At 35.7% G+C, this 26,892-nt stretch overlaps 1 protein-coding gene across 1 annotated transcript; it reads right to left on the bottom strand.

The window, feature by feature from the left end:
- Positions 1-4,986: 4,986 nt before the first annotated feature.
- On the bottom strand, positions 4,987-14,364 carry LOC146001795 (uncharacterized). The gene is made up of 2 exons (XM_083139517.1): positions 13,753-14,364; positions 4,987-5,058 (listed from the first exon to the last, which is right to left on the bottom strand). Exons 1-2 carry the CDS (start codon positions 14,362-14,364, stop codon positions 4,987-4,989), a joined length of 684 nt encoding a protein of 227 aa, XP_082995643.1.
- Positions 14,365-26,892: the final 12,528 nt, after the last annotated feature.

Below are 26,892 nucleotides of genomic sequence, written 5' to 3'. Positions count from 1 at the left end.
TTTAGTATTTGAACCTGACGTGCTTTAACTCGGTGAGGGGAGGGGCGGGGGCGTACATTGAATTTTTTTTTATATACCACCGTGCAAAACCACCGCCAGGGCTGTAGAAACCGACGAGAAAGGGAGGGGGTTAGGGGGAGGCTTATTGTTTCCACCACTGGCAGCAATGAAGTCTTTGTTGTAGGCACATATTTACTGTTCCATGCAAAGAAAGGGAAGGATGATTAGCAAGAAATGGACAGACCAAGATTTGAATCCTGGTTTAGTGAAGTGATTCATAAATTGAAACCACAGTAATAGCAGCAGACAATGCACCTGATTGTATATATCACCAATAGCAAATCATGCTTTTTTTTGCTGGTATGGCGTGAAGTGCGTGTGCCTTACAGTAACCAAGTTTTTCATAAATGTATCTTTTTATAAACCAAAAACAATAATTTGTCATTAAATTCAAGAGGGCCTATTGTTGTTTACTTATATCTTTGTTTATTTTTATTTTTGCGTGCTCGAAATATACACGCATGCTCATGGAAAATGAAAGTCAACCACTTGTATTGTGGTATATTATATGTGTATTTCACACATATAATTGCATTTTAGTGACAATGATGTGTGTTAATTATTGCATTAACACCATAAATTCAAATTTAAACAATGTTTTTTTTTAGGGAACTACAGTCTTTTGGGGGTAAATGTGATTTGTTTGCCCCCCTGGAAAAAATACCTTCCTTGTCCCTCCCTGAAAAAAATCCTGCGGACGTCCATGCACATGCTCTCATGTTTCGAAGGTATTTCGCATTTATATTAAGTAATGGCACATTTTTAAAATTATTTATGCGCCGAAAGTACTTCTAAAATGTTAAGTGCCAGGAGAGAAAAAGAAACAAAAATAAATTCCGCATGACATGCATGCGGGTTTTGATGTGTTGTGCGGTTGGCAAGACTGTGGATTTTCTCAGTGTCTGCGATGTAAGCAGCTCGGCGGTTGTGGCACGGAAGATTCTGAGCTCAGTTCTCGCGCGGATTGATACATAAAACCTGCTGCGAACTTAGCCTGACGCATGGCTTAGTTGTATTGCGGTAACAAATAATGTACACATTTTTGAAAGTAATTATAGAGTTGTCTTAGGAATATCATGAATTATTGTTCTAGAATCTGAGGTGAAGTTGGAATACAATAAATAAATTTACCTACTGTGAAATCTTTATCTAATTTTGTGTTACTGATGTGGATTTGTCGTCTAAAATATTGATTTTGTATCAGTCCATGCATAATTTGCGTCATTCTTTTGTCATTTTTTTAGTACAAGCTTGGTGTACTACAAATATTATTTACCAAGACATGCTTAGGACAATTAGGAATTATAATACCGTTTCGTGATATAAATCGTTGTAGACGTAATTGGCTTGTTTGTCCACAGGCTAAACGTACTGGGACCCTCCTTCGCAATATTGCTGATCATTCACTGGATGCAGACAGTAAGAAAGTGGTGAGTTCTTCAACGATCCAATCAAATTTTTTTTGATTGTTTAACTTAAATAATTCTACGATTTCTGTAACCAAATATTGTACGAATCTACCAATTCTGTGTAAGCTCTTCTAAATTCTTCACTGTATTGAGAATAAATCTGATTCACAGAGTAAAAGAGAAACCAGGAAGTCATCTTGTAATCTCACAATATTATTTTGCTTGAAATGTGTGAAAAAAGGATCTGGAGAAGGAATGTGCAAAATAGAATCCCTGTACTGTATTAAAAATATTTCAACGGACATTATTCTTCGGCAAATATTATATTTCCATATAAATACCACATGCTTGACATTTTTGGCATTGTTCGGACTTGAAAGTTCTATTTGTAACACGAGAGAGTATGTGAAAACAATTCGGAATTTTTGGGAAACGGATATATGCCACTACTAAGATGAATCACGTAGATATGAGATTGAAAATAGCTCCTCAATGATAAAGCATGATTTCACTATTGACACCTTAAATCTATTTGCTCAGATTGAGTACTACAGTTCACGTTCAATGTAAAATTGTATATATATTTCTCAATAGATCCAGTACATTCGAGAGTAATTAGTTTTGCATGTGATTAAGAAGTTTTTACACTTAACCCTTAAAATATTATTTTTCACATCTGTTTACTCAACATCTTTGCCGTAACAATTTTGGATTGTCTTTTTGATACTAAGCAATACTTCCATTGCGAACATTTTTCTTGTTGATTGCCCTTTTCTTTACAGATTCCATTATTTTCAATGCAGCTCCTACACCACAAAATGAAGTTTTCAGTTTGTGATCTCTTCCCGTTGGACTTCACAGTTCTATATTCTGTAAGTGCGTTTTTGTTTTCAGCTTTCGGTATTTATATATCCACGTTCTACAAAACTTGATTATTCAAGTTTTGTAATGGTGTACAATCATCAAGTTTTATCCGTGATCAATTTAAAATGTTAAACTATAATGAAAGAGGTAGCATGGTTATAATTCAGAAAGTGAATTTCTTGGATAAGATATTTGTTCTTAAGCATCTCCCGAAGCCACTTCTGTGGTTGAACACGTTGAATGTTCGACTCACAATCACCTCTTCCGGAAGTACCGAGTTCGAGGCACGTAATTACGATCTTTATAATCGCTATTAACAGACAATGACAGAATACCGAAGTTAGTGTACTACCACAGAGAAGATAATTATCTTCTCTGTGGTACTACACGTCTAAGAGATAATTTTTCTCCTTTTTGTGCGTGTGAAATTCATTTCCCGAATAATCAATATATTTATCTTCACATCGAAATAATTCATAAAATTCTGAAACTTAATGGACCTCCAATGAATTTCGAACACTCGAGTCTTTTGTAACGTATTTTTACCATGGCTGTCTAATTTGAATCGCCCCCTTCAAATTTTCTCACTGCGACTCACTTTTCAATGTAACCATGGGCGTCCGGAGGAGGGCGAAAAAGGGGTGAGGGTGGTTGTTGCCTCGGTTGAAAGTGAACGTCAACCTAAAATTATATATTTCATACACATAATTTTATTTTGTACTTCTGCGTAGCCAAATGATTAGCGCTCTCGTCTCTGGTTCAAGCGCCCTTGAATGTAGCCATGGACGTGAATCTAGCAATTCATAATTGCACGGCCCTAAAATTTTAACTTGTGTGTCTGTGTAGGTACAACTGCACAACGTTTCAGCCTACTGGAAAACCAACTATTAAAGCTAACTCACAAGATAGAAGTCTAAATAAACTACTGTGTATCATACTTTTGCTTCCCGAGATATTCTCGTCATAAGAGTTTTTTTTATTTATAATACATACTACGAACATGATACTATTTAGCTATATTAGTTGGAACTCATTTTTGTTTCTAATGTCTTCCTAGAATGTAATTACATTTTTGCAGATATGTCCGTTCTTTGTGAACTGTCGTGTTAAGCAGTAATTTTTAACGTATTTAATTGAACGGTATTTTAAAAATTTGCATTGGAACTCCTAGAACTCAATGGCTTTTCACTATTTCAGATTGCTGGAGCGGTGACAACGTATCTCATTATTTTGGTGCAGTTTGAGAATAGGGAAGAACACATTGGCACCACTGCTTCTTCAGAATTTTAGTGTATATTATTCGTAGCTTCTTGTGGTGTATTTTGACTACATGCTTTTAGTGTACTTCTTAAGTCACAAAATATATAGCAGTCAGTAACCTATTTGTCTGTCTTGTCAAATATGTCTTCAAAATTGGATATGCTTTACCAGTTCGAAAAAAATATAGAGATAGAAATGTTATGCAAAGATCTATTAAAATATTACATCAATTTCAAACTCTATTGAAGTAGTCATTCCAGGCGAATGTTGAGATGTTACCTTTAACAATGGACACTGATATTTTTCCCAATTTCGGTCCTTTTTCGTCCATCTCAGGTAAAGGTAACAATAAGCAACGTTTATCGGATCAATGAAGCACTTATTTGTAGGAGATTTGATTTTAACTGTACGATTTAATGGAAATGAAGTGCTGAGCAATATAGAAAAATAATTAATTCTAAGGAACCAGCGACTTTTTAAAAGATTCTTAATAATCTTTTATGTTATCTTTAGATACATTTCTTACTATAATCAAGATAGTTTTAAATTTCCTTGATGTATTATTTTATCCAATATTTTTTATTATCTTCTATACAAAACTTCAAATAAATAGTATTTTTAATTCGTGGTAAAAATTACTTCTTATGTAAATATAATGTCCAACTGCCAGTATTTATTTTCAACTCTAATTTTAACACATTATTACTAAATGCACTTACTTTCAACACAATACAATCATTACACGAAAAGTCACATGTCTGTGTTTATAGAGAGGACATCAAATTGGGTACATTACGTTCTAAGATTCATGTTTGGTATCGATTTATCCGTCCATTTTTAGTGACGAGATATAGCCTACTACTTGTATTTCGATATTTCTTCAGTTTGTTCAGTTTCTATCAAAATGCAAGCGGTTTCCTAAAATTCTGTTGTTCTAAGAGGCTTGTGAAATGTATGCATACCACGACGTTGTATATTCTGATAAACATGAAAGCTTGACAAGGATCCCCATTTTGTAAATTGATTTGTGTAATTAAACAGCTTAAGTTATTTTACAACTAGTGAAGAAATACAACCTCGTATGATATGATTTACAGATGTATTTATTACTGTTAAAGAACGTTAATCTACAACCACAACTTATTCATGAAAGAAAATAAGTTAGAACACCTCTCTCCTCTTCGATCATATCGGTCCCCTAAAGGAATTTATAAGTACGAAACTGCTTCTTCATATTGTTAGGATACTTTATATTTTGTCTAAAAATCCTTTACATAAAAGTAACGTGCGAGTGTCATTGTTAATCAACTTCATTTCAGTACCTACCTCTCTTTGAAATATCTAAAATTATTATAATTTTATATGACAATATTCGACTACGTCTACAATGAAGTCATATTTGTTGGTCTTCTTCTACTTGAAATTGGTACAAGATGACAAGGTAGGTGACGATAGCGCAGGCCATCTGCAAGAGAACAATGTAGTACATGTTTATGTCAAAGGATAAAGTATTCTTTGTAGTAATTCTAATTTACTTTTAACTCTTACAAAAGGAATTTGAATAACGAAACAATAGCAGATCCTGTGCGCTAAACAACTCCACTGCACATCGGATTTGTAGTAAAATCACAGGTCTGTCGTGCGTTCTTTATTCACTACTGCCGCCCTCCAAATATTGCTCACCTGAAGACGAGAGAAGAAGTGCTTTTTTTTTTAAAAAAAAAAACAAAAAAAAACGTGGTGTTAGAATGGGTTTAAGTATTAGAAGCACTAATGTGCAATTTACACTAACACTCAGCGAAAATTGTTCCAAGTGTGCCAAACCAGTGGAAAATTTACATCTCTCTTAGAGGAGGGCACACTGTAGTATATTGAGGATGTTGGAATCCCTGTATTAATGTCAGATTATTAACCATGTGATGTATTTTTTGTGCTTTATGTTCGCATGAACATAGCACTACTTCCATTATTCAATTAGATTCAAGTGGAAAACGACTCAAACGCGCATTAGCATCATGGTCATGACTGTACCCTTTTAATAAAATAACCCACAGCTCTACAGCACCTTTACGGGCCTTGGCTTACCTACCGACTGCTGGTCTCCCTCCCACACTGTTCCTCCGTCACCTGTTATAGCGTGGAGGTCTCAGACCAGTGTTGGGGGTGACGGGTGATCAGCCCGACGAACCCCCAGCCGTTATTGTAGGTCTTCTTGACCAGGTTACACTCACTCACTCGGAGCTTCCCAATTTCCTCACGATGGTGGGTTGCCACCGGCCCTATACGTAGGCCGAATAAATTCCGACCAGAGCCGGATTCGAACCTGCGCCGTCCCGCAGCGAACGATCTCAAGACGAGTGAACGCCTTAACCCGCTCGACTACGGAGGACTCAAACGTGCATTAGCATCAAGGTCATGACTTTACCCTTTTAATGTAGTATTCCTAAAAATACAAGAACATAGAATAACTGACAAACATGCTCAAGCTTTTACAAAATAAAAAGAGGAGACGTTTCATGCTGCTACAAAATTTCTGAGCAAGTACTACACAACAAACGTAAGTTGGTGTATTCATATACGTCGACAGATTTTTTTGTTGGGAGTCAGGCTATCACTAGAACTAATAGCAACTAACAACTTTACCCTCTTACTTGATTTTCAGTTATTCTTCTTCTTATTTTTAGTAATAGACTTCTATTCGATCCACCAGACGAGTGTTTATCTATCACAATCTTTATTTTTAAAGATTTAGTACTCTTATATTCTCTTATATTTTGTTATTAACTTTGAGGCACCTCGTTTGAGAAAAATCTTTGGAAGTTAGGGGAAATTGTAGACAAAGTTGTTTGTCCTGTAGCATAAAAAACCTGTGGAATGTTGAAATAACATGCAACGATTTATTCATTGGATTAGGTGACTATACAAAAACATGATATTCTGAGCTGGCTACTGCATTTTACATATATTTTTTAATCTTAACGAATTTTTACTTAGGTTATTACGATGCTAATAAATTGAAATTTATTTATCCACACTAAAAGAATGAGCATTTTACTTTTTTCTGGCTCTAAATGTAGGGGGAAAGAATTATTTGTTCAACCCGTCCCTCTCACTGCACCCATAATTGTAAATAATGCAATTTTGTGACAAACTTACAGAGTGGAGAAGGGAGAAATCCAAAGTGGAAAAGTCCAAACGCAGAGAACTCAATTTTCCGGTGAAGAAGTTGCATAGAGAATAACAGGACCTGAAAGAAATGATGAAACAACTACCCTTTAGTCAATTCTTATATTGGTAACCAGGTTGCATCTGAAATACCTAAGTCGCAGCATACGTATGAAACTGATAGGCGTGTGAGTGCAGTGGCGGCCGGCGGCAACTATGATGGGAGGAGGTTGGGGCGGTCGTCACGTCAGCTTGACCGATTGCATGATTCGAATCTCCTTGTCTGTAAACTATCAATGTATTCATTTAACTTTACTTGGCGACGTATGAATTTCTTCTGAGGGTAGTGCCATGGCACGGCGACTCTACCCCTTGAGCCGCCGCTGTGTGAGTGTAGAGATCTCTGCAATTTTCTATACAACATTTATACACTTTAATTGTAGTTCTGCTTGAATCAAAGTCGGGAGTGCTGGACAAATCGAAAATGATACAAGCCACAAAATCAAATTTCAAAAATGTATTATTTCGTTGGATAGTGTGAAAATTACTCTTGAGGAACATCACGTGCATAAAATGTATAGTATAAACAGTTAATAGAGTTTAATGGGCATCTCCATACTGTTTTAAGAAGGTCCACAACTTTTGAAAAGTGAACAATGTATATCGTCTAGAGATAAGCGGGTTCAGTGGTGTATTAACTTTCTCGCCACCGATGTTTCCGAGTTCCAGTTCTAAAGGTCTTTTCCACTCTTACGGTGGCCGGTCATAGTTCTGGCAAATGAAGTGAGGAGCGAGGATTACCTCGCAGACAAACCAGACATTAACAGTGGCGCCCAGAGACACAACGCGGCGGAAATAAGTACTACGTGAACCTCGTTCTACTGGCTGCTGCGTTTCTTATCGAGCTGGATTGGTCGCTTTCCCGCTCCCCACCTCCCTTGCCAGCTGATATTGCGCCCGCCTTAAGGCGGGAAAATAGCTATAGCTTACGCAAGGAAGTAGAGGGATTGGAGGTGTTCAAATCCGCACTTGGCCTATTCTTTTTATTAATTTAAGTACAATGGAAAACCTATTTCGACGATGTTTTTGTCGATTTTATACTATTGCAAATCTGTGATTTTTTCATCTCATACTTCGTAGGAGTGTCACAATTTCTTTCGAGTTAAAGTACGTAACACCTACACCCACCTACACCTACACTTACACCCACTTCCGGTTTACTTCCAGTTTACTTCCGGTCTACTTCCGGTTTACTTCCGGTTTACTTGACAGACACCTGTGGGTTTTTCTAGTTTCTTATAAGTACATATATTTTGGGAGTTCTAGGCCATACTTGGTATGAGGCCTATTGTTTTTATTAATTTAACTACGATGAAAAACCTATTTTGACGATGTTTTTGTCGATTTTATACTATTGCAATTTTTTTTTTTACCTCGTACTTGCTACGAGTATCATAATGTCTTACGAGTTAAACTACACAACTTTGCGATGGCTCGTAAGGTAAGATATTGTGCAAAGTTTACGCAACAAGTTATTACGCAGACCCGTATCTAGCATGTTGTTGGTTAATTGACTTACTGTTTCGGATGTTTTCATCCGCGCTTAGGTTACTTAAAGGGTTTTCGCATTATAGATCAGTTAGTATCGTGAGAGTGTTTTGAAGAGTACGGATGTGTTGTTGCAGTGTTAAAAGTTAAGTATTTAATTTATTTTAAAGCTACATACTATTTATTATTTTTAAGTTTAAAAAAAGTGTATCAAGTGATTTTTTTCATAGTAATTTCGATCAGCTTGAGTTTTGATATATTTATCATTTTTTTTATACTTAGTACAAATATATATTTTATATATAATAAAAAAAATAGCTAATATAAAACAAAACGTCATGAATGTTTTTGGGTTTAAGAAGCAACAACATAATCAGCCTGTAGAGAGAATTCCAGTAAACATGGATGTATTTAGAGAAATTTATCATCAATTGAAAGGGTTACTTCTTGTTCACTTGAACAGTATTTGGTCTCATGTTGACGAGGATACTGGAAAGCACATATTTGAATTTAATAATAACTTATCATCATATAAGTTACCTGTTAGTGGGAAAATTCACATAAATATTTCACCACCCAGTGCAGCAGTTTTGCACATAGGTCGAAATTTGTATACAATTAAACATAGTACATTACTTCCTGATACGTCTTATGATGTGGAAGCTGGTGAATTTTTGTATGCTGAGATAATTGGAGAGTATGATAAATTGATTCCTCTGTTTATCGAAATAACAACAATCTATCCTCTTATTAATATATAAAATACCTAAAAACAAAAAAACAAAAAAAAAACATGGATATATTTGGTAATAGAAAGCGACAGGAGATTCCAGATAATTCCAGCGAGATTGCTAGTTTAGATGTACCTGGTACGTCTAAAGAAACTGAAATCAGATTTACTCATATTCCAGAATTCGCTAAATCTAAATATTCAAGCAGAGATTACAAATCTTCAAACTCAACTGATTGATCCTGTAGTAAAAATTGATGGAGAACTCAAATCTTTGCTTGAGAAATATACTAATTTAGCCTCAATAGATAATCTTCAGAACTTAGAAGAGAATATTGCCAACTTGAAAAAAGATCTTGATAAATTTAGACAAATCCAGAGAACGAATACCGAACAGCTGAAACAGCAATTAAATGACCAGGCAAATAGTATTCGTACCGAACTGCAAACCATTATCCAGAATATCAAAGCTCAAGAAGAATATGAGCATGTAAATGCTAGTATTGCTAAATTGCAAGAACAGTTTCAATCTTTCGACGTTACTACATTGCAAAGTATTACAGACAGATGAACTGCATACAGCTAACAGAAGTTCAATTGAAACTACAGACATTGGAAGATTTTTTTCAATAATTTACCTTCATCTTCTGAATTAAATGCTATTGTTCGGAGAGTTGCCGCATCAAATTACAGTTGGAGACTTATGAAGATTTTGGGAAGATACAAGGTACCATAGCTCACATAGAAGATACTATGGCAACTATGAGAAATGAGCTAACAAGTGTACAGGAAACTCTGGAATCGAAACTGCCTGGCATTACTGATATTCTAGCTATAGTTCAACAGCAAGTTACTAAGTTTGAAAGCTTGAATACTGAATCAGAATTTTCGCATTTCCATCACCTTATTGACGACATTCAGAGTAAATTAGAGACACTGCAACAGTCTACACCTACGCAGGATGACATAACGCAACTGCAAGAAATTTTGAAAAATTCAGCTGATGCAAGAGAACTCGATGCTATAAAATTAACTCTTACCACACTTCAGAATACTGTAGCTGCTTTGCCTACTTCTCATGAAATCAGAGCTAATAGGAGAGCAGTACATCGAATTTTAAAATCTGAAGATATCAAAAACATTCAAGCAGAAATTGCGCAAATCAGAGAAACTGTTGCTACTCTCCCCAACAATCAAATAATTAACGAACTACATGCATTATTGACAGAAATCAGAAGTCAAGTACACGATCTTGCTACCGAGAGTTCTAAATTGAAACTTGGAGAAAATTTACAGGAGATTATTTCTAATATTACGTTATAAATTACTACTCTTGAAGCAAGTCAAGAATCTGCTTTATCAGGTTTTGCTACTCAACTTCACGATCTGAAAGAGGAATATAAACAACTGTATGTTGATGTAAAAATCACACCTAGCTACGATGAGTTGGTTCGTACTATCAACGAACACTTGGAACCGGTATTAAGCAGACTAGATGACGTAGATACTCGTCAATTTTATTCTATGGAAATTGTTAGGTTACAAAGTGTTCCAAATGCTCGAGGGCACTGGACGTATGTCAATGCTGGCAATGTTTACAAATTATATCCGTACACTCAGGTACATGATTTTTTTGTTGATGGTAGTTTACGATTTCTGAAGTTTAGTTTTCTAAAACATGTAAAACATATTGAAGTTCCTCAGTTTACTATAGTGCGAAAAGATGGTATACACAAGGCAGTTCAAATACCTATTGCATACTTGGATGAGTCTACCAATAAATATAAAGTACATGACGACGAACAATTATCAGTTTTTGATATTGAAATTGGTGACAACCTAGTATTTGACATAATGCGGTTATACCCTGAGGACAATCCATTTTATGCGATATTCTCACTTCGAACTGGATGTCAAGACAAGATATAGTTCATGAATTACACAAACCAGCCCGTCGCAATTACAAGCAATTAAGTGTAGTAACAAAAGGTAAAAATGAATTCTTTCAGGCTGATCTGATTGTGATGGCTCCTCCAAGGGGGACTTTAAAAAATTTGGATAAGATAAATCATGGTTACAAATATATGCTTACAGTTATTGATACGTTTAGCAAATATGCATTGGCTGTTCCCTTAAAATCCAAGACTGGTACTTGTGTTACCGAGGCTTTTAAGTCGATATTTAGTGAGGGAAGGATACCAAAATATTTACAGACAGATAGAGGGAAAGAATTTTACAATTCTACATTTGCTAAGTTAATGCAACAACATAATATTAAACATTATTCTACATACAGTGATCTGAAAGCTAGTATAGTGGAACAATTCAACAGAACATTAAAAAATCGCATGTGGAGACAATTTACTCTACAGGGCAATTATAAGTGGGTGAAAATTTTACCCGAGCTAGTTCATGATTACAACAATACAGTACACAGTACTATTCACATGAAACCTGCTGAGGTAACTAAATCTGATGAGCAACGATTGATTTCTACTGTTTATTGTAAAGAAGAAGCCAAAGTTTAAAATAGGGGATCAGGTAAGGGTCAGTAAATATAAACAGTTATTCGAGAAGGGTTTTACTAAAAATTGGAGTACGGAGTTATTCTCAGTGGTTCAAGTTTTACCAGGGAATAGAAATACATATATCATAAAAGATAATCATAACAAAATATTGAAAGGGAGATTCTATGAAGATGAACTTACTAAAACAAAATATCGAGATACATATCTAATCGAGAAAATATTTACTTACTTACTTATTCCGATCCTCTTCTACCGATTGGTGTCGAGGTTTTGTAGAGAGCTCGCCATCTGTCACGATCTTCTGCCAACTTCCTTCCTTCACTCCACGTGATGTTCCTCCTGCTCAGGATATCCTTCATTCCCTCACTCCATGTCCTACGTGGTCTTCCTTTCGGTCTCTTTGCATCCAATCCTCCCATTCTTGCTTCCCATACCTGTTTAGGTATTCGATGTTCAGGCATTCTGCTGAGGTGTCCAAACCATCTGAGTTGTGCTTGCTCAACATCCTGATATATTGGTTGTGTGTTTAATGTTATTCTGATTGTTTGATTTCTGATTTTGTCCCTTCTGGTCTTTCCCACTGTTCTCCTCAAATATTTCATTTCTACTGTTTGTAAGTTTTGTTTTTGTTTTTCATTAATTATCCAGGATTCATTTCCATATATCAATGTTGGTACATAAGTTGATTTGTACACAATCATTTTTGTTTTTTGGCTTATTTCCTTTTTCCCTAAAAATCCTTTGTTTATGGCATAGTATAATCTGTTTGTATTCTTTATTCGAGTGTTTAATTCTTCATCTATTTTTCCATTACTATTGATTGTAACACCTAGATACTTAAAACTTTGTACTTGTTTTAGCTCTGAATCTTCAAGGCTTATTATGCAGGGTTTTTCTATTCTCCCTATCCTTAACACAGTTGTTTTATCTTTGTTTATTTTCATATATTTCTTTGACATATTACGATTTATTATTTCTAAATTTCTTTGTAGGTTTGCTTGTGAATTTGCAAACAATACAATATCATCTGCATATAAAAGTTCAGATACAGTTACAGTTTTCAGTTTCCAATTTCCTACTTTGAATTTTCTCATCTTTAGTTTTATTTCTTTCAGAACATCATCCATTAGAATGATAAACAAGTATGGGGATAAAATATCACCTTGTCTTACTCCTGTTGATGTTATGAATTCCTCTGATCTGTTATTGCAAGTTCTGACATAACATCTATTTGTTCTGTAGAAACTTTGTATTGATCTACTAATTGTTTGTTTACATTGTTTTTCTTTAGGGTTTTCCATAGCTCTTGCCATGGCACCCTATCGAAAGCCTTTTCCAAATCTATAAAGCATAGGTACAATTCTCTATTGTATTCTATAACTTTCTCTATTATTTGCCATATTGTAAATATGTGATCTTGGACACCTCTACCTGGTCTGAATCCACTTTGTGTCTCCTCTAATTTATCCTCTATTTCTTGTCTTAGTCTAGTTTCCAAAATTCTTGAATATACTTTGCCAGGCACACTGAGTAGTGAAATACCTCTATGATTTCCGCATTCCCTGTTATCTCCTTTCTTATATATTGGTATTAGTATTGATATTTCCCAATCCTTCACTATCTTCTTTTCCTTCCATGCCACATTTATTATTCTGAGCAACAGATCTTCTCCTTCCTTTCCCATATACTTGATCATTTCTGGTGCAATGCCATCATGACCAGCTGCCTTTCCTAGTTTCATTCTACTAATAGCTTTCTTTAACTCTTCCCGTGTGATTACTTCTTGTTCTACATCTAGTATATCTGGTTCTTCAGGTCTTCTCTCCTCCTCCTCCTCCTCCTCCTCTTCATTTGGTATGTTTCTTTCGTTTTCACTTAACAATTTTTGGAAGTAGTTTTTCCATCTTTTCATTATTTCTTCAGAATTTGTTAATAATTTCTTATTTTCATCGTATATAAATTTTAAAGGGCAATCTTTTTGTTTCCTCATGTTCTTCAAAACTTTGTAAAAAAGTTTTTGATTTTCCTTACGATTTTGCTCCATATTTCTTCCAAATTGCTCCCACATTTCTTTCTTTGCCTCTTGAACCACTTTCTTCACTTTATCCCTCTGCTTTCTATATTCTTCAAATGCTTCCAGAGTACCCACAGACAGGTATTTCTTCCATTTTTCTTTCGTATCTTTTACCTCTGCTTCTATTTCTGGATTCCACCAATTTGTTATCTTCTTCTTGCTTCCTACTCTAGATGTTCCACATACTTGTTCAGCTGCAGATATTATTGCCCCTTTCCATTTACTCCAGAGTTTTTCTAAGTCCTCTTCTCTTTCTCCTACATGCTCATTCGCTAGTTCTTCTTTCACTTTCTTTCTAAATTCTTCTTGAACCTTTTTCTCTTTCAACTTGTATACCTTTATCTTCTCTCTTATGTTGTAATTTATCGTTTTCTTCCTTCTATTCATCCTTGATGTCTTACTTTTAACCCCTATGGTCATATCTAATATGAGAAGTTTATGATCAGTGTTTACTTCTGGCCCTCTTTTAACTCTTGCATCTCTTATGAACTTTTTCATATCTCTCCGCACAATGATGTAATGTATTATAGATTTTTCATTTCTACTTGGTTCTTCTCTAGTATATTTGTGTATGTCTTTATGTATATACATAGTGTTGGTGATAATCAGATCATTTATTATGCAGAGTTCCAATAGTCTCTCTCCATTGTTATTTATAACTTCTTCTCCATACTTTCCTATTACTTTCCCCCATCGATCAGTTTTATTTCCCACTCTGGCATTCATATCTCCTAGGATAATAACTTCTTTATCTATGTCTTCAATAGTTCTTTGTAGTATTTCATAAAACTGATCTTTGTTGTTTGAAGTTTCATTCTCGTTAGGGGCATATACAATCACTAGAGTTAATTCTTTCTGCTCGAAAATGTCTACTGTCATTATTCTCTCATTTATAAATTTCCATCCCTTGACATTTTCCTTTATATCTTTATGTATCATACATGCCACTCCTGATCTTGCTCTTTCTTGTTTTGGTACTCCACTGTAGAATAGAAGAAAGTTTTCATCAAGTTCTTCAATTCCATTACCTTTCTTCTTTGTTTCTGTAACTGCAAGGTATTTCACTTTTGTTTCCTTTATCTCTCTTACTAATTCACATTCTTTCAAATTTAGACCCCTTACATTCCATGTTCCAACATTCACTGAGCCATATCCTCGCCAATTCGTCGTCGTCGTGATCTGTCCGGCTTGCTCTCTTGTTCTTCTTTTAATCATTGTAGGTTCAAATGTGCAGGGGATTGGCCTACAGCATTTTAGCCCAGTGGAGGGGCTGCCTCCTTTCTGCCTCTGGGCTTGCAGTGAGCATAGCTTAGCTGTTCTTAGCTGTTCTTCTCTACGTTTTACGGTTAGAGTTAAAGTCTCTCACTCCAACCCCCAACCTGGGGGACCAGGATTTTCTTTCGGGGTTTACTCCCTTAGCCTTTGAAGTTCCCCTTCTCCACAAGGCAGTGGTTTCCCTCTTCTCCCAAGAGGGTGGGTTGCCTCTTCCGCCATCTCTACCGTTCCGAAGGTCTCCTTCTCCGCCACAGATGTCGTTGAGGTCTTCACCGTAACCCTGGCAAGGGGCCCTTACAAGGTGCTACCATCCGGAGCCAGATGGACCAAGGTTTTTTATAGAGGTATTACTCCTCTAGGTTCCTCCGCCTCCTCAGCCGTTGAGATGACCATCCATCTTCTTCCGCCTTCGGAGCCGTTGACCGTTAGGTTGCTTCTTAGTCTGGCTCTTTACCCGCTAGCCTGCCCAGCATGGGAGACCCTGCCAGTAGCTATGCTACCGCCGGTATAGCCTAGGGGATCATCAGAGCACGCAAGCCCCACCACCAACTACAAGGTCCTGCAACCACTAGGTGGGGCGAGAAAATATTGAAGGAGAAAAATAATAAATTGTATGTGAAATGGTTAGGTCTTCCAGACAAAAGTTGGATAGAAGCAAACCAGGTGATTCTTTGACACCAACATGGAATGTGGTACAGCGTTTACCAGATGTAGTGGAAACTAATAAAAAAAATGGAGAGTTGTTACCTGATAAAATAAGATACCTCATTGCAGGCCCATGAGGTTGTGGAAAAACAACTTTGCTGGTTGATAATTTCTTGCTTGCCCCCAATTGGCTAGATTGGAAAAATAGACACTTATATGTATTCTCAAAGAGTTTAGAACAACCAAAATACCAACAAGTCATGAAGCTGTACGAGGGACTGGGCTTAGCTACATTTGCATCAACAATAAAACCTCTCGACCAATGCTTGAAAAATTCTGTTGTGGTGTTTGTTGATGTTATTCTGGAAAATCAGAATGAAATTTGAATTTTTTTTACACAGGGTCGTCACAAAGAAATAGACTGCTTTTATTTAGCTCAAACTTATTCCAAAATTCCCAAACAATTACTACGAGATAAAACAAACTTAATCTGTTTGTTTCGTCAAGATCATACTAATTTGAAACATGTATACGTTGATTATGTGGGAGGAGACTTAAATTAAAACCAATTTTCAAAATTCTGTTCATCTTGTTGGAACAGCGACGATTTTGGATTTGTTACCATCGACGTGACTCGGAAACCTAACAATGGTAAGTTTAGAAATAAAGTCAACGACTTTTTCAACGTTGAAACGATATAAAATAACCATTAATAAAAAAAAATGACGAAACATAAAATAGAAGATAATTCGAAATTACGAGAGTACTTGTCCAAACGTTTCAAAGGTTGGAAATCAGATAATCGAGGTTTTTACGAACAACACAAGCGTCAAGACCAACCTATTATCGAGGCAATCAGTGGTCTTGGTAAAGAAATAAAGAGTGTTACAGAACAAAATAAAAACCTCATCAATGAATTGGTACCTCTTACTGCTAAAAATTATGCAGATTTTCCACCTACCCCTTTATCCAGCATCCACACTCCCCTGGTACTAGGAACCACCTGCTAAAGCAACTATAGAAGAATCAGAGAATCGAGTTGGGTCGCCTGGCAAGGGATTACCTGAGTACTGGAAAATTCGAAAAAGATGAAGTATTTGGTTTGTATCCAACTATGGAGGGTAATGAAGGTGTAGTATGGAAAATTGGCAAATCTAAAGTTACATTCGAAGGAGACAACATAAACATTAATTTGGGTGGGAGAAACAGCTGGTCCATTTTTACAGAAGATGATTATCAAAGTTACTCTGAAATTTGCTTTGTACCAAAATAACGATCCTAAAGGTATAGGATAGTTAATTAAAATTATCAATACTTTACCTCCTAAATTCTGGAATATATCAGAGGGTCGAGGTTTAGTCGAGTATTAATAAACTTCCGTTGGAGTTACACGTACCTGGTTACCAATATTGTGGTCCTGGTACAAAACTTGAAAGAGGGGACAGGGGTATTAATCCTCTGGATGCCGCTTGTAAAGAACATGATATTGCATACAACACAAACAAAGATTTGAATGATCATCATGTGGCTGATCAAAAACTGGAAGAGGCAGCTTTTGGAAGATTAACAAGCAGAGATGCATCATTGGGTGAAAAAATAACAGCATTGGGTACAAGTATTGATATGAATACAAAACAAAAATTAGGGTGGGGTTTGTAATATAAATACCCTGAAAAATAATAATAATAATAATAATAAAACAACATGAAACCAAAAGGAGTTGTATACCAAATACCATATCACGATCTTAAAATTTAAAACTTAATTCGATTTTAACTAAAAAACAACAAGAAAAGAAGAGCCAATGTATAGCCAAAGGAAATGGAATGAAATTATTACTCAGTACGCCACAATTAAAACGATTGCAAAATGCAAGAAAAAACACACATAGTGCAGGATTCATATTCAGCACTCCAGCTATCTTGGCTGCATTGGGGGCAGTTGGGAGCTTAGCCGGGGGTAGTGCTGCTATTGCCAAAACTGTAATTGATTCGAAAAAAAATAAGGCAGAACTAGAAGAGCAAAAGCGTCATAATCTTGCCATGGAGAAAAAAATAGGCAAAGGTGTGAAGTCTAGAGCACTCAGAAAATTAAAAAAAAAGAAGTACTCACGAACTAAGACATTGAATCTTTAATTAAAATATTTAAAATTAAACACTTCAGGTTTTTTTTCATGTCTGATTCTCTCCCTAAAGGTAGTCCTCACTCTCGAGAATGTGGTGTGGTGAATTTGGACAAGTCCGAAAACGTTGGTACTCACTAGATTGCTATTTGGATTTTTCTCTGATTATAAATAAATTATGTGGAAAGGTGGTTTGAGTGTCATATTTCGCAGAGCACCCAATGATCATAATGCCATCATGAGATACAAAACTTTGAATGCAGATGGATCAGCTAATGAGGCTAGTTTACCCGAAGCTGCGAAATGTGTGATCCAGTCTATGGAGTTGCGAATGCCTATAGTTGAATATGAATCAAATTATTCTCTCAAATACAAAGCCAACATTTTGAAAAATCCTCAAATTCTGATACAATTTTATACTTATCAATGCATACAAAAGCCTGTGGAGGGTAAATTGTTTGAATTTGATCTTACTAATCAGTTCCAATCTTTGCAATATGACATACCAGAGTTCGTAGCTGTACTGTTTCAAACAGGAAGATATGACAATCAGGAATAGAATAGCAGCCAGTTTGATGTTTGTAAAGTTAAAAATGTGTATCTGAAGAATGGCAGAATTGAAGTATTTCCTCGTGAAAATTACAATTTATATATTACAGAACAAGATTATTTAAAATCATATGAAGCTTATAGTGCACTTAAAAGAGTAACTGAAGGTAACATAGATATGTATTATAATCCAGATGAGTTCACAATTCACAGACCAATGTTTTCAGTAAATGCGTCAAAAACAAAATTGGTAGTTATAAATGATCGAACTAATATTAAATTAATATGTGAATTTCATGAAACTCTACCTGAAAATACAATATGCAGTGCAATTTTAATTGTGGAGAAATCATATATTTATGATGTAAAAAGTGAAAGAGTGATAGAAAAATTTTAATAGGAGGAATAATATATAAAAAATTAGACTACGTGTAGATTTTTTGTTATTTTCAAAATTTTGGTTTGATGTTAGGTTTATTTTTTCACATGTGTTGAGTGCAATTATTATTAACTTCTAAACTAAAGTGCCCCCAAGGCAAAGTATGGATTCCACACTCGAGAATACACCTCTTGTCGTCGTGTGGATCCAGGGCTGCTTTTTTTATTTTGTTCGTTGTAATCTCATGGTTTGAGCTTTGTATTCTATTATCCTCTCGAAGTATCCTCGACTGTGAAGAAAGGCAATCAATACAATCCTGGAATGTTAGTTTGTTTTCCACGGTATCTTCGCACGTTCCTTTTGCTTTCTTCGTGACGCTGCTTTCTGTTCTGAATGTATACATCTTCGAAAGCAAACCAGCAAACTCAACAATAATATCACCGTTACATTCATCTTTGAACTTACCGAGAACCTTCTTGTTGCGGTAAGGAATTCCAAATCTGTTGGGTTGAGGATAGGAAGAAGTGTCGAAATACCCAAGCATGGAAGGATGTTTAAGATCTTCGTAGAGGTTAGGTGTTTGTATGTCATAAATAAAACTATCGGTGTCCATGCACAAAATTGACAGCTTATTATTATAGAAGGGTTTCATAATATTATAATCAAGTTCGAACATGTACAGTTTTGACAAGTCGAAAACTGTTGCACCAAGGTAAATAGGTTTTCTGAATTTTATTAATTTTATATCTAGATTAAAAAGTGCTAAATTCTCGTTGTAAATTTTTCGCGATTTGAATCTAGGATCAGATACTAATTTTCTACATTTATTATTATCTGAAACCAATTTTATGTCTATATGCTTTCTGACATTCTCCATCGTTTTTCCATAAACGGCATTATTCATTAGTTTATAAAAATCTTTATCTAATTCTGAAATGGCAGCTGTTCTATATCTCGTGTTGGTCTCAATATAAGATTTTAACCATGGAGAGTGTTTGAACTTGAGAATTCTTCTCACATTTACTACCTGAACACCCTTCCCAATCAAAAACTGGAGATTCTTGTAGTGGACGACATATATCTCTTTTCTCTCCAGAGTTAACATAAGCTTGCTTTGATTAGAATCAGGTGGACATTTAATATCGGGAGCCGGAGGTATATCGGAAAAAATATCCTGCAAATTATTTGGAAATTCAATGTCTACCTCAATGAACTGACCAAATTCACGATCGTCTAAATTATTAATATGAATTGAAATGGGATCTATCCACTCGAATCCTCCGTATGGAAGTTTTTGTATCATTGCGAATCCGTAGAGATTGTTTACGTCAGCGTAAAATATGTAATTCGGTGGTCGATTTGCATCGTATTGATTCTCAGACATGTGAATGTTGTTTGCCTTTGCGTGTCTCTGCGAGCATTGCACCATCCCCCCACGTATCCCTCTTTCTATAAATAATAACGTGTCCACATCCGACATCAATTCCAACTTGATCCTGGTCTGGAGCAACATAGCAGACCACTCCAAACCAGGAAGACTGTAGAAGTATGCTGGATCTAATTTATAAATATTTATTGCTGTTTTTGTGATTACCTGGAAAACATTAGCAAGTATTGTTATGTCTAATTTGAGATATGCATCGTGATAATCGCCGAGAGTATTGCATCTCAATTCCTTCCATATTAATTTCGCATGTTCGTATTCTTCATTCGTAATTCCGTTTTTTTTTCAGTTGACTGAAGAATTCTTTTTGAGGTGGGAGAGTGTCATCGTCAAATTTAGATTCATCGGTTACATATTCGTAAGGATAAATGCCTTTACGTTTAATCAGTTCTATGTGTATGTTGGGAAAACTAGCTTTTGTAATTTTAAATTGTTCGTCAGTAAGTTTACTCGCTAAAGCATCGAGACTTGCCGATAGGAATCTAAAAGAATCTAGAAACCTCATCACTATGATTTCATTCATTGCTGGAATCTTAACTTTCTTACTTATAGAAATATAACGCTCTTCGTTTTGAGCAAGAATATCTATTCTTTGCGTATCGTATCCAAGATTTCTAATTAAGAAATGGAAGTCATAAATGGATCCATTATGAAAAAATATTGGTACGAATTTAGGCTTCTGGATCTTGAGGTTGCAGGTGTTACAGATTCCACTAATGTAGTTTCCGGTGAAATGATTATGGTGAAATATTTTCCCATTCTCACCCGTGAAATGTTGATCACACACCGAACACGTTTCAATGTTATTGTAAAATTGAAGTTCATCGCTGGATAATGGAAGCATTGATTTCGATTGGCATAAAAGGCAGCCAATTTTCTCGACTTCCTCCACCATCTTTTTAAAAAAGAGTTCAATAACATTCGGTCCGCGATATATATATATATGGTTTATCTATCCTATCCTGCCAAACAACAACATATCCAAAACTATTTGGATCATGAAGCTGGTACGGTGCAAGTTATTGAAACTTGGGAGATGCATGTTGTGCACGAGAAAACTGAGAATTAGTATGCACTGAAATCATACTGTATACCCTAGACTTTTTAGCCTGAATAAAGCGAATACCTAAACACTAGAGAAATGGTTCTCAACCTTCGTGAAACCATGTCACGGTATTCTTTTTCCCTTAGCCGAAGAATTTTCCTCGTAAATCTTTACAGTATTGAAGATTTTATGCATGAATTAACATGTACCTATGAAATTAAATATTGATAAATAAATTCTAGCATAATCATAAGAGTAATAATAGTTTGATTACGTGTGTATATTTGTTGACAAATATAAAAATATGGAAGACAAAGTGGTAACGTCGTCTCCTTGTAATTAAGTGAATCCGGGTTCGATAACCGGGGAGGCACCGGGCAGATCCAGTTCTGATTAGTCTTTTTGTGCATAAAATGGACTTAAAAAACGAAAACTCACAACTCAAATATGATAATGGGATTATGATAGCTGTCAACCAGTTTCAGAAGAACATTTCACAGCTCAGTATAGTTGATACGAGGGCACGGTATCGGGTCGCGGCCCGGTGGTAGAAAAACAATTCACTAGAGTACTTTACCATTTTAACTAATATAGTAGTTTGGACTAAAGTGCCTCCATAAGCTGACTTTTTCAAATAAAAGCAGTCAGGTAAATGGCCAAGACACGGCCTCTTTTCACAATGTTGAAGAAAAATTACAGCCGATAGATAACCACATCAAAAAACTTGATAAAGCGAAATGAACGTTGTGTTTAAATCTGAAAACATTGTTAAAACATTGTACATATCGATACTTTATTATATCAACAAATTAGAGGTTCAAACATAATGCCGGTTGGGCTCTCTTCTAGAGTCTAAATACAGCTCGTTGGAATGAAGCATTCGCTGCGCATGCGCGAACAAGAAACTGAAGCAACACGATGCACGGTATTGAGAAAACGGCACAGCCCGAGAGGCACGTAAGCGACATGCGACACGTGCATCTTGCCGTGTCTCTTCGGTTCGAAAGGTTGCATTAATTACTGAGTGTTGGCTTCCAAGCGACACGCGTTTCGTGTTGCATGTTGCGTGTCGCGTGTTGCGTGTTTCTTCGGTGTGAATTCTCCCGAAAGGTTCACAAAATCGAACGAGTGACTATTTGCCATTTCTAGTAGTACATATATTTAGGTATTGTATTTCAGTTGTACCTTTCGCAGCCAAGCATTCAAATCGTCATGATGACAAGTGGTCTCATCATTAACGAGGATGAATGGTGAATAGCTACATTTTCCATTAATCTATTGGGAGAAGTTGTTGGTTCGATCCCATCATTCAGGGGAATGATACGGTATTGATGCATTATTGACGTGCATTAATTTCAAGATACATTGAAGGGAGCATTTGAGTGAAATTATAACTCGAGTGTTTGAGCGCACCCGATGGTTTTCAAAGTTGTTCACGCTCTTAATGTATTCCTGACTAACTATAAAACAACCAGGACAAGGTAAGTTATTTTAGAAATTTGAGAATGTACGTTACTTCGATAAGGCATGTTTCTAGTTGTGTGTGTGTATAGTTACATACTTTTCTCGATGACTCCCACTCGTCCAAGACGAATGATGAGACGGTAATTTAAAGACGGCCATTTATGCTTCTTGCATTTCGTCCTTCATCGTCTTACCCGTGACGATTAACCTAAGAGTATACAATTTCAATGCTGTAAGAGCATTTCCAACGGCGCCATATTGTAATGAATCCAGATTTCGCAAGTACTCTATTCTTTATGTCTGAATCACTAAATGTATAACATCCTACTTGTCAGTGTCAATCAGCGCTTAACTTGAACCATGTAATATTTCACCAAAGTTGTTAGGAGAAACTCCGAAATGTTTACATTTCTTTCTATAAAATATAGGGTGTTCCGTGTAGGACGCCGAATTAGAAAATTAAATAAAAATAGGGAAATATCTTGAAAATAGTATTATTTCACATATATGTAAGCAGTAACATCTCCCATTTACGTATGAAAGATAATGTCAGGCATATGTCCACCCCTACCGAGTCTGCATCCATTTATACGCTCCACAAAATTATTCATAACCCTCTCGCTGTAGTCTGTCCCGATTCCATCACCCGTATGATTTCCGCCTTTAGCTCTAAAAGAATTCGTGGATTTTTGGCGTACACCTGTGATTTTACAAACTTTCGTAACGGTGTAAGATCACAGTCCACCCACCAAAACCCATGGATGGATTTCACGCTACTGAATCATTCGAGGATTTTCGGAAGGAAACCACAACAAACGAGTCAAAACAATTGAGGCTACATTAATTGGCATGACAAGAGATGTCAACATTGGTAAGAACAGGTCTGCCAATCTCGAAACAAAATAATAGCACTCGATTCAAATTCGACGTCCTATACGGTACACCCTTTATATTCTAACACAAAACTTCATTAATAGTTGTGCTGAATTTCAGTGGATAAGAGAATACTTAAGACCAAAGTTTATTCTTATTTTTAAAATTAAGGCGTACATGAACTAATCGTCATAATTTGGCAAATCACTCAATATTCCATCATCCAATTTTCATAACAAAAGAATTACATTATTACAGAAATTGGAAGGCGGGAATTATTATTGTATGCACAAGGCAGGTGTATCCTCTAAGTAAACAGTCGCACTGGAAGCATGTTTCAATTCCTTAGTCCATTTAAGACGACAGCGTTGAGTTGAAGCTTTTCTTCCTCAAATTTCATAGATTGAACTGCCTTGCTCCGAACGAACCCAGATCTTGTTCTTCAATCCATTTATTGATCTTCAGGATGATGTGGGATCCAAAGGCATTTGGAGTATCACTATCGCTACTTCCTATGTACTACCTGTCCAAGTTATCTGGGACAATTTCTCTCTGTTTTAAAGAGAGGAATGGGCAGCAAATTCTACAATGGTGCTGGATTAGTTTTTCGTACACTATTTTTGTGGCTACAGCTTTTCTTACATTATTCTATTATATTGTCATATGTGAGATACGTGCAGTGTCCAATACAGTCGGAGAGATAACGAAAAATTACGTATTCTCACTTCACATGGTATTACTGTGTCTCTTGTCTGTGATTTCTTCTTTCGTTACCGCAAGTAAAGGCAGAAAGCTGCCTGCCTTTCTGGAGAAACTATCGGAAATAGATTTCCAGTTCAAGTTCCCGCACAATATTCATCGTAATGCTCTGAAATTCAACATTGTTCATCTATTGGTGGTAGCAAGTACCTTTGTGTTTGCCTCAGAAATGGCCCGAAGGCAAGTACAGGAGGCATCATCGTATGCTGGTTTTCCTGGCATCATTCTATTTTTCATACATATGAGCATAACCTATCAGTTTTGCTCACTGTCTTGCCTGCTGTACGAGTATTTCTCGGCGCTCAATAATCAAATTGCCCTTTTGAGCATCTCTGACAAATCTTTATCCCAAAAACCATATAATCCCAGAAATATGATTTTCGCTCATCATACCGAGAAACCAATACTGGATATAATTCGTGGGATTCATAGTGATTTATGCGACATGATGGATCATCTCAACTTGATGTATGGATTTGGCCTTCTTTGTGAAATAATAACCTCTTTCGTAGCTATTATTGTGTGCTTTTACTTTTTTATGTTCGGTTTCACTCAACATCTTAGGATGGAAGGGGCCGTAGGAAAAGTTCTTTTAATAGGTTGTATAACTCACGGGGTTAATGAATTGTTGATTTTAACTGCGCTTTCCTCCAGAACAACTCTTGAGGTGAGTTACTGTTTCTTCATTTACTTTAGTACGTAAATTACATTTTTATTGGGTATTTCAAAACTAAATTCAGTACTTCTTATTAATTTCACATGTAATCATTATTCAAATGCTGCAGGTATAATGAGAACAGAAGAGTTTGTCGCTCACTAGTTGTATTGCGGTACAAACAATGTACACATTTTTGACAGTAATTATAGATTTTTCTTGAGAATATCATGAATTATTGTTCTAGAATCTGAGGTAAAGTTGGAATACAATAAAATGATAGGTAAATTACCTACTGTGAAATCTTTATCTAATTTTGTGTTACTGAGTTGGATTTGTCGTCTAAAATATTGATTTTGTATCAGTCCATGCATAATTTGCGTCATTCTTTTGTCATTTTTTTAGTACAAGCTTGGTGTACTACAAATATTATTTATGAAGGCATGCTTAAGACAATTAGGAATTATAATCCCGTTTCGTGATATAAATCGTTGTAGACAAAATTGGCTTGTTTGTCCACAGGCTAAACGTACTGGAACCCTCCTTCGCAATATTGCTGATCATTCACTGGATGCAGACAGTAAGAAAGTGGTGAGTTCTTCAACGATCCAATCAAAAATTTTTTGATTGTTTAACTTAAATAATTCTACGATTTCTGTAATACTTGCAGACACATAAAATATTGTACAAATCTACCAATTCTGTACAAACTATCATAAAGTCTTCACTGCATTGAGAATAAATTAATAAAAAAATATTCCTTTCTTTGAAATGTGAGATAATCGGAGCTGGAGGAGGAATGTGCAAAATACCTGTACTGTTTTAAAAATATTTCAACGGACATTATTCTTCGGCAAATATTATATTTCCATATAAATACCACATGCTTGAAATTTGTGTCATTTTTCAGACTTGAAAGTTCTATTTGTAACACGAGAGTATATGTTAACGCAATTCGGAATTTTGGGGAAACGGAAATATGCCACTATTAAGATGAATCATGTGGCACCTTAAATCTGTTTGTTCAGATTGAGTGAGTACTAGAGTTCACGTTCAATGTAAAATTTTATATATTTATCAATAGAAGCACATTAGAAAACTTCCGATCCAGTACATTCGAGAGTATTTAGTTTTGCATGTGATTAAGAAGCTTTTATACTTAACCCTTAAAAATATTGATTTCACATTTGTTTACTCAACATCTTTGCAGTAACAATTTTGGATCCAGTCTTTTTGATACTAAGCAATACTTTCTTTGCGAACATTTTTTTTTGTTGATTTCCCTTTTCTTTACAGATTCCATTATTTTCAATGCAGCTCCTACATCACAAAATGAAGTTTTCAGTTTGTGATCTCTTCCCGTTGGACTTCACGGTTCTATATTCTGTAAGTGCGTTTTTGTTTTCAGCTTACGGTAATTACATATCCACGTTCTACAAAACTTGATTGTTCAATGGTAGCATCTTGTTAGTTAATCCACACTACTGTTGTACAATCATCAAGTTTTATCCATGATCAATTAAAAATGTTAAACTCTAATGAAAGAGAAAGCATGGTTATAATTCAGAAAGTAAATTTCTTGGACAAGATATTTGTTCTTAAGTATCTCCCGAAGCCACTTCTGTGGTTGAACACGTTGAATGTTCGACTCACAATCCCCTCTTCTGGAAGTACCGAGTTGGAGGCCCAGCAAAGACGCGTGTGTGTAGTATAATGTTGGTTCCTAAAGCTACGTATTTCACGTAATTACGATCTTTATAATCGCTTTTAACAGACAATGACAGAATACCGAAGTTAGTATACACGTCTAACAGATAAATTTTCTCCTTTTTGTGCGTGTGAAATTCATTTCCCGAATAATCAATATATTTATCTTCACATCGTAATAATTGATAAAATTCTGAAACTTAATGGACCTCCAATGAATTTCGAACACTCGAGTCTTTTGTAACGTATTTTTACCATGGCTGTCTGGTTTGAATGGCCCCCTTCAAATTTTCTCACTGCGACTCACTTTTTAATGTAACCATAGGCGTCCAGAGGA

The sequence above is a fragment of the Lepisma saccharinum genome, chromosome 17, assembly GCF_977018435.1.
Source record: "Lepisma saccharinum chromosome 17, izLepSacc3.1, whole genome shotgun sequence".
NCBI classification, from domain to species: domain Eukaryota; kingdom Metazoa; phylum Arthropoda; class Insecta; order Zygentoma; family Lepismatidae; genus Lepisma; species Lepisma saccharinum.
The sequence above is the reverse complement of the archived record's forward strand: the minus strand, read 5'-3'. Positions and strand labels throughout refer to the sequence as shown.